Source organism: Tarenaya hassleriana, unplaced genomic scaffold (genome assembly GCF_000463585.1).
Source record: "Tarenaya hassleriana unplaced genomic scaffold, ASM46358v1 Cleome10, whole genome shotgun sequence".
NCBI classification, from domain to species: domain Eukaryota; kingdom Viridiplantae; phylum Streptophyta; class Magnoliopsida; order Brassicales; family Cleomaceae; genus Tarenaya; species Tarenaya hassleriana.
Genome location: NW_010960188.1, coordinates 814,676 through 823,475, shown reverse-complemented (window position 1 = coordinate 823,475; position 8,800 = coordinate 814,676). Strand labels below are relative to the sequence as shown.

At 41.2% G+C, this 8,800-nt stretch overlaps 3 protein-coding genes across 6 annotated transcripts in view; all 3 read right to left on the bottom strand.

The window, feature by feature from the left end:
* Positions 1-1,503: 1,503 nt before the first annotated feature.
* On the bottom strand, positions 1,504-4,813 carry LOC104798545 (L-type lectin-domain containing receptor kinase IX.1-like). 4 transcript variants are annotated; one of them, XM_010520694.2, is made up of 3 exons: positions 4,307-4,813; positions 3,420-3,565; positions 1,504-3,029 (listed from the first exon to the last, which is right to left on the bottom strand). In XM_010520694.2, the coding sequence occupies exons 2-3, from the start codon at positions 3,487-3,489 to the stop codon at positions 1,717-1,719; spliced, it is 1,383 nt and encodes a 460-aa protein (XP_010518996.1). In that variant the 5' UTR covers positions 3,490-3,565; positions 4,307-4,813; the 3' UTR covers positions 1,504-1,716. The 4 variants fall into 4 exon arrangements, with proteins under 4 accessions (XP_010518996.1, XP_010519006.1, XP_019056710.1 ...); XM_010520704.1 differs by having other exon boundaries at positions 3,420-3,559; XM_019201165.1 differs by lacking the exon at positions 4,307-4,813 and adding an exon at positions 3,741-4,270.
* On the bottom strand, positions 4,812-7,503 carry LOC104798564 (L-type lectin-domain containing receptor kinase IX.1-like). Its single transcript, XM_010520716.1, is given in 2 exon segments — positions 4,812-7,110; positions 7,387-7,503. Coding segments are annotated over 2 exon segments (1,950 nt in total). The 5' UTR covers positions 7,392-7,503; the 3' UTR covers positions 4,812-5,165.
* LOC104798574 (L-type lectin-domain containing receptor kinase IX.1-like) overlaps positions 5,019-8,800 on the bottom strand; it is a 6,102-nt gene continuing 2,320 nt past the window's right edge. Inside the window, exons 2-3 of the mRNA XM_010520737.2 lie at positions 7,513-8,775; positions 5,019-7,023 (exon numbers count right to left, since the gene is read on the bottom strand). Of these exons, the coding sequence (XP_010519039.1) occupies positions 8,037-8,775 (739 nt within the window). The 3' untranslated portion in view covers positions 5,019-7,023; positions 7,513-8,036. The remainder of the gene's footprint in view (positions 7,024-7,512; positions 8,776-8,800) is intronic.

Below are 8,800 nucleotides of genomic sequence, written 5' to 3'. Positions count from 1 at the left end.
TATATATATATATATATATATATATATGTGTGTGTGTGTGTGTGTGTGTGTGTGCTGTACACTGCATTGCATTGCATTTCTTGCACAAAATAAACAATGAAATAAATAAATATATGATTACAAATCGTATATACGTGCATATATACGTATGTACCTCCCTATACGTATACATATTATTTTACGACCATTCTGTTTATTTCATTGATAGATTAATATAACAAATTGATTGGAAGTTACATATATTTGGTTATTAAAAGGAAAATAGTAACGTAATCCTCTTTCACTCGGCTTGCTTCTTCTTCTTCTTCTTCTTCTTTTTAACCTCTCTGTTGTGTAAAAAGATAGAGGATCGTAAACATGGAAATGTCTCGTCGGAATTAAATTTGAAATCAGCGGACCATGAAATCCAATAAATGCTCCCATCAAATAAAACTAACTATATATATATATATATTTATTTATACAAGTAAACTGATATCGTGGTCCGTTGTTGCTTATTGGGTGAATTAAAAATGTGTAAAATTAATCTCATTAAAACTGTAATAAGAAACTAAAAAAATTTTATGGGATAAACGATTATACGTTATGGTTATGGATCAATAGTGACAGTGAAGGAGAGGAAGAAGGGGAAGTCAGAACGGAAAACACGTGAGAGAGGTTGGATCTCGTGAGACCAAACCGACGGACGATGATCCCAAAACCGGACAACCACTCAATACATATGTATGTATGTATGTATGTATGTATGTATGTATGTATGTATGTATGTATGTATGTGACGAAAGAGACATCACACATAATGTTATTACTCAATAGGGGCATTACGTACTCTGCCAAGATTAAGATTGGTCGAATGTTATAACGTTATTTAAACCTCTCGTATCGTATACCACCTGTTGTCCCAATTAATTCCCGCCGTATTTTATTTTATTTCATTCATTGATGAAATTATTATAATTATTATTTTCATTTTTGGGCATTGTTTTTATTAGTTTAAATTTGTGTATTGCTGCTGTGGTGCTGTGCTGCCTGCTGCAGCGGGAAACATCAAGAGCTCGTCTTATCTCCCATGATTGGTCGAACTTGATGTGAAAATTACGTTCTCTATTTTTTTTTTACTTTTTTTATACGTGCATAATTCGGACATATTGTTTTGCTGTTTTTTTTTTTTCATGATTACTGTTTGCTGTCCCTTACGACAATAAATATTACAATGTCAAAAAATAACAGAATCAAATAAAGGCTTTTTCCGTGATAACAATGGGCTTTAGCCCAAAAAGCCCAACAAATCAAAACGTGGGCCAAATAAGACCTTCTGGATCATTCAGCTCTTTTTACATTTTGAGCTCGAGTAAAGTGTTATTGGTATTTAAAAAAAAAACACAAAAAAAACTGGAGACAATTATTTGCACTCGAATCTTATTGGCCACATATTTCCATATTAATATAATTTCATAGGATGATTATTGAGAAATAATATCTCTGAATTTGCACGTCGATGCATTAGGAAAAATCAAACAGATGATGTGTTCAATTAAAAACATGAATTACAACAATGTAACGCCATGAAAACAAGGGAAGAGACCTTCACCACCAAACCAGAAACGTAACAAAAGATTTGCCAAGAAGACATCAAGAAACAGAGGGAAAAAGTACCAAAGTACAGAACGAGCAACTAAACGACAAGACCCGACAATGATCCGGCCAAGGACAGATTCAACGACCGATTCGAGAGCTTGAAAAAGTAACAGAAGCTCGACTGCAGCTACCAGAAGAGGTAGAGGCTTCATAAGTGGCAAGAGGCATTTTGGGAGGGAGATTAGGCAATGGCGCCTCGAAATTCAGAACCTGTATGGCTTGCTTCATGGAAGGCCTTGAGCTTCTGTTCGGATGGGCACACCACAAGCCCACAACCATGAGCCATTCCGCCTTCATCCTATCGAAATCGCTGCCTAGTTTCTGATCGATGGCCGAAACGAGTTCTCCTCTTCCGTACAGGTTCCATACCCTCTCCACTAGACTTGTTTCTGGCTCTATCTTTCCTTGTCTCGGGTCAACTGATTTCCTCCCGGTCACAATTTCAAGCGTGACGACTCCATAACTATATATGTCGGATTCCTTGCTCGCCCTTCCTGTGCTTATGTACTCAGGAGCCATGTAGCCGAACGTTCCAGCCAGCCCTGTTGTCTGCGGACCTAGCTCATGGTCCATCAGCCGAGCCAGCCCAAAATCACCGAGTTTTACATTGAAGTTAGAATCCAGCATTATGTTGCTTGGCTTGATATCCCTGTGTACAACACATTGCTCCCACTCCTCGTGCAGATATTGTAGAGCAGAGGCTAGGCCGAGGGTTACCTTATACCTTACAGCCCAAGCTAGAGGTGCCCTTTTCCCGAACAGATGGGAATCGAGGCTACCGTTTGGCATGAACTCATATACAAGTAGGAACTCGTCTTTTTCATGGCACCAACCTATGAGTTGCACCAGGTTCCGATGTCTCAAGCCGCTGATGATCTTGACTTCGGTTATGAATTCTTTCATTCCCTGATTAGATCTGCCTGCAAACTTTTTCACGGCAACCATCATATCGAATTCGTTTAAATACCCTCTATAAACTGCTCCAAACCCTCCTTCACCCAGCTTCCTTTCGTCCAAGAAGTTGTTGGTAGCCGATGCTAGTTCCTTATAAGAAAATCTTCTCGGTCCTGCTCCTCGTTCGAGATCTTCATTGATTGATACCAAGTTTATCGCATCTCTTGCTCTCTTCTTTCTCTGTTTCCGTCTCTGGAAAGCCACTAATATCCCGACCAAAGAAACCAGTAGCACAAATGCTGAAACCGAAACACCAACTATCATCCCCGTCCTGTTAGGGGTTTCCTCTATATCCTCTATACTAAACTCCCACGATAAAAGTTTATGTAACTCTTTGTTGGATCCGGTAGCAGCTGAAAACCCAACTGTAACTTTCTTAGGCAGAACCTTGGCAAGATCAATGATGTAAAACAGACTCGAAGCCTCTCGAGGATCAGCTGACAGTTCATAAGTCCAAGATACGCTCAAGTTACTGGTAGCAGAATCATATGAAACCCGTGCATGACATATATCTTTCATGTGTGAACTTGCATTCCAAGAAGTGTAACTGTAGGATTTAAGTGAATCGACGTTGATTCCCACATGAGATTCAACACCAATAGGATCCCATCTTTGATTGTGATACGTGTCGAATTCGATATGAACAAGCGGGAACAAAGAGTTGTAGTTATTAGACCGATTAAACAGACCAAAGAACGCAGCAGCTGAGTTGGGTGGGATTTGGACTCCCACAGGTGCAAGAAAGAAAATGAGGCCATGACCGTATTTTGGATTGTCTAAGTTGTCAATTATGAAGGAGAAACTGGTGCTAAAACTGAGAGCCTTACCCGATCCTGGGTCCAAGATAGGCACCTTCCCGGTAAAGGTGGCCCAACCAACTCGAGCAGGATCAACCATAGTTGTAAAGTCAATGGCCCCGTTAGGTGTTGCATCCCCTTGGTAAGCAATTTCCTTTGGATCACGTGGCCTGAAACTGGTAAAGTTAAACTCAAGTGAATGAACGAAAGGGATAACGAGAAGAAAGGGAAAGAACAAGGTCGGGTTGGACATTGTGCTGTCAGGGAAAGAAGGGAAAGGACAAGATCAAGATAGCATATTCACCTCGTGGAGGGCTTTCATTTCACAGAAAATAGAAAAAATAAGCTTACCTGAGAGCCAATTCAACCGAAGATGGCTATATTTTAAGAAATCGTTTTCTCCGAAACACGGTTATCCTTTCTTAATATGTACCTTCAGCTATTACGAAAGGAAACGAAATGTTTCAAGCAACCAAAACACTTGACCTTGTGTATAAACATATACATATCTCAAACCAAAACAGTGACATGAAATAATTTAAAAAGTAGACGACTGTTTGAGTCTTCTTATTAAATGTTAAGGTATACATTATGGCTTATATGTTTTTTAGCTCCTCAGAGTATTTTAGCGATAAGCAACGAAGGATTTAATGTTCAAGCATTTCGTTGATTAAATAAAGACCATAGGTTTTTTAAAGTCTCCAGGGGAAAAAGGAGCAGACTTTGGATCAGTAAACCTCGAAGAAAGAAGGCATAACAAAAGTTCAGAGTAGGCTAAACATTAGCATTGAACATAACCTCCATGAACATGTCAACACCATTCATTGAGCAAGTCCCTTATGAACATGTCAACGTGAAATAAGCAAACATAAACAGATTTATTGATGGATGGATTGTTTGCAAGGTAAGGATAATACCTGAAAGAGGATGGAAGGATTGACCGGAAATGCCACCATCTTTGTCGTGTGCTTCAGCAAAATTTCTGTCGTTGGTCCTCTGTTTTCGTTTTCATTTCCCCTGTTTTCTCTCCTGCGGCAGTGAAAAGGTATCTGGAAAAGTCATGTGCTTTTTAAGCTTTCTTCTTTCGCTGAAGAAACCATCTTTATCAGATCATTATCGACCATCGATTCTTTGTTTGTTTTCCTCTCGCTTCTCCTCCATGAAAATGGGGAAAGAAGAAGGGACAAAACCCCATCTTTGGATACTAAACCCTAAACCCACACAGTGGCATTTTATCGAACATGTGGCAGGTGTCTGCATTCATCTCCTCCCATACCTTCAATGGGTTTTGAAAATCCGTCTTCAACAAAGGTCCTACTCCTACGCCATTGCCCTTAACTCTCGACTGCGAAGATACTCTCGTTTGCTCCCGTTTTTCTCTCTCTCTCGTTTTCATGGAAGCAAGAAGCGTGAAACTAGAAAGAACAGAAAACCCCAAAAATCTCCATAGCCGTAGTTAATCCTCTTCCGCGGGGACGTGTACCTGTCTTCTAGGTAAATGACTAAAGTACCCCTCAACACACGAGGTTGACTCACAGTATTGTCAGTTGAGCCTATCCAACTGAAAGACAATACTTGGACGTGACAAAAAAAAAGGCAACATTTTTTTTTCGAGAAAAAACAGCTACGAACCAAAAGAGGAACCCCTCGTCTCAGTTCTCAAACGGCAAGAAACGAACTTGTTTACAATCCCAAACATTCTTCTGAACAAGAAAGGCTTGTGTGTGTAAGGATAGCTTTACAGACTTGTGTGTATATATATCAATCTGGCATTTATCAGCGACCCACTTGATGGCTGGAAAACGTTACAGAAGCTCTACTGGAGCTAACCGAGAAAGGAGATGACACATAATACACAGCTACTGGCATTTTGGGTGGGAGATTAGGCAAAGGCGCTCCAAAGTTCAGAACTTGGATCGCTTGCTTTATGCAAGGCCTTGAGTTTCTATCAGGATGAGCACACCATAATCCCACAACCATCAGGCATTCGGCTTGCTCCCTATCGAAATCTTCTCCAAGTTTCTCGTCAATGGCTGAAGCAAGTTCTCCTCTTTCGTACAGATCCCAAACTCTCTCCACAAGGCTCTTTTCTGGCTCGGTGTTTCCTCCTCTTGGGCCAACCGACTTTCTTCCCGTGACGATTTCTAGTATAACGATTCCAAATCTATATATGTCCGCTTCCTTGCTTGCCCTTCCTGTCATTATGTATTCAGGAGCCATGTAACCGAATGTTCCTGCCAGGCCTGTTGTCTGGGACCCTAGCTCATGGTCCATCAGCCGGGCCAACCCAAAATCACCTAACTTGATGCTGAAATCAGAGTTGAGCATTATGTTACTCGCCTTGATGTCTCTGTGAACTACGCATTGTTCCCATTCCTGATGAAGATAAAGCAATGCAGAGGCTAGACCTAATGTTATCTTATACCTTATGGCCCATGAGAGATGGGGTCGTTTCCCGAATAGGTGGGAGTCGAGGCTTCCGTTTGGCATGAACTCGTATATCAGCAAGTACTCATCTTTATCATGACACCAGCCGATGAGTTGCACCAGATTTCGATGTCTCAACCTGCTGATGATCTTGACTTCAGTTATGAACTCTTTTCTTCCCTGTTTAGAGCTTGCTGCTAATCTCTTCACTGCAACCACCAAATTTGAGTCATTTAAGCAACCCCTATAAACCGCTCCAAACCCTCCTTCACCCAGCTTCCTTGAATCCGAGAATTTGTTGGTGGCAGATGCAAGAGCTTTATAAGAAAATCTCCTCGGTCCTGCTTCCCTTTCGAGATCTTTGTTGATTGATGTCAAGTTCTCTGTCTCTCTTGTTTTCTTCTTTCTTTGCTTCTCCCTCCAAATGACCATGAACGCAATGACCAAAGAGATCAGCACAACAAACCCAGAAACTGAAACTCCAACTATTACTGCTGTCCAGTTAGGGGATTCCTCCTTTATATCCAGACTTGAACTAAAACTCCATGATAAAAGTCTATGGCTTTCTGTGCTCGATCCAGTAGAAGCGGAAAATCCGATTGTAACTTGTGGTGGCAGAACCTTGGCAAGATCAATGATGTAAAACAGACTTGAATTCTCTCGAGGATCAGAGGTCAGATCATAAGTCCAAGAGACACCCAAGTTATTAGCAGCAGAATCATATGAGATACGTGCATGACATGTGTCCTGGCTGTGCAGGCTCGCGTTCCAGGAAGTGTAAGTAGAAGAAACAAGCGAATTATTGTTGATCCCCACATGAGACTGGACATTAAGAGGATCCCATTCTGAATTTTTAAATGTGTCAAACTCGATATGAACAAGTGGAAAGGAAGATGAGGAATTATTGGTACGAGAGAACAGACCCAAGAAACCAGTGGCTGAGTTGGGAGAGAGTTGGATTCACACAGGAGCAAGAAAGAAGCAGAGCCCATGACCGTACAGCGACTTGTTACCGGTATCGATTATGAAGGAGAAAGTGGTATCGAAATCAGAAGGCTTACCGGATCTAGGATCCCACATAGGCACCTTCCCAGCATAAGTAACCCAACCAACTCGAGATGTAAATACAGCATCGGTCAACTCAACGGTCCCATTGGGTGTTGCATCTCCCTGATAAAGTAAGTCCTTGGGATTACCTTCCCAAAACCTAGAAAAGTTAAATTGAAGTGAATCAACAAAAGGGAGACCCAGAAGAAAGGAACAGAACAAGATTGAGTTGGACATTGTGAATTGCCTGCCAAAAAACAACAACAGACCAAGATTACACAATTTAAAAGCGAGCAGTTATAGCTGAGAGCCAACTCATCTGAAAACTGAAACAGTGTCCTAAACAATCACGAAAATTTGACTTTGGTGTATAAACAAATCCCATGTCAACAAAAGAAATGTCTTTCATTCTTCCTGGAAGAACTAAAAAATAAGTGATATCATATTCGAATATGACATAAATTGTTAAAGCAAATGGAAGGAGGTTTACATGATAATATTAAATGAAAGGTACATTTCATACCTCATATTATAAGTTACTCATCAAGAGACAAGAATTAGAAGCGATAAGCATGATGAATTCAACAACTGAACACGTCGTTATCAATGAAAGACCATCATTTTCCCGAGTCTTCTGGTGAATTCGTACCTCGAAGTACTAAGGTTGGAGAAATGTTCAAAGGAGACCAGCTCAGCTCACAATTTCAGTTGTTACTCACAAACCAACCAATAAAGCATTGATGCAAATCCCTGCAGTAGAATCTGTTTACAATGGAGTAACATTAGTTATCGAGAGAAATCACTGATAGGAACTCAGGAATAGTATAAGAGAATTCTGTTTGTAAAGGAAATGGCAGAAACCCTCTTTTCTCTGTGGTTTGACCTCCAGATGAAGAACTGGGTAATACAAAGATAAAATCACATAACTTTGACCATTCATAAATTTTTGAAAACGAAAAGATACACAATTCATTAGTGAAAAGCTTACAAAGATCTGCCATACCAACAGATGTAAAGCACACAGAAGAATGGGCAACTAAGGATATACACAGCAGCACGAACAGTAGCAAACAGATGCATGACAAGACTATAGACACAACAAAAGGATACACTCCACGTAGATTTATATCAGAGCTACAAATCCAGTGAGGATTGTAACCGTTGTCATTGTCCTCAGCGGCCAATTTGAGCGCTTGAAAATGTGGCCGTACCTCCACCAGAGCTAACAGAAGTAGTCGAAGAAGACGAGACATGATGATATGTGGCAACTGGCATTTTCGGCGGCAGCTTAGGCAACGGTGCCTCGAAATTCAGGACTTGGATCGCTTGTTTTATCGAAGGCCTCGAGCTTCTGTCAGGGTGAGCACACCATAAGCCGACAACCATAAGACATTCTGCTTGTATCTTATCGAAATCATCCCCGAGTTTCTCGTCAATGGCAGACACAAGTTCTCCTCTTCCATACAGGTCCCATACTCTCTCTACAAGACTCGTTTCAGGCTCGATCTTTCCTTGTTTCGGGTCAACCGATTTTCTCCCTGTGACGATTTCGAGTGTAACAACTCCAAAGCTATATACGTCGGATTCCTTGCTCGCCCTGCCCGTGCTTATGTATTCAGGAGCCATGTAGCCGAATGTTCCTGCCAATCCCGTTGTTTGGGGACCCAGCTCATGGTCCATCAGCCGAGCCAATCCAAAATCACCAAGTTTGACATTGAAATTTGAATCCAGCATTATATTACTCGCCTTGATATCTCTATGCACAACACATTGCTCCCACTCCTCGTGCAGATAAAACAGAGCGGAGGCTATACCGAGAGTTATCTTGTACCTTACAGCCCAAACGAGGTGCTGTCTTTTCCCAAATAGGTGAGAGTCGAGGCTATTATTCGGCATGAACTCGTAAATCAGCCGGAACTCATCCTTCTCAGGGCACC

Excerpts from the sequence above, each read along its gene's own strand:
- LOC104798545 (XM_010520686.2), bottom strand. The coding sequence starts at position 3,642 with ATGTCCAACCCGACCTTGTTCTTTCCCTTTCTTCTCGTTATCCCTTTC.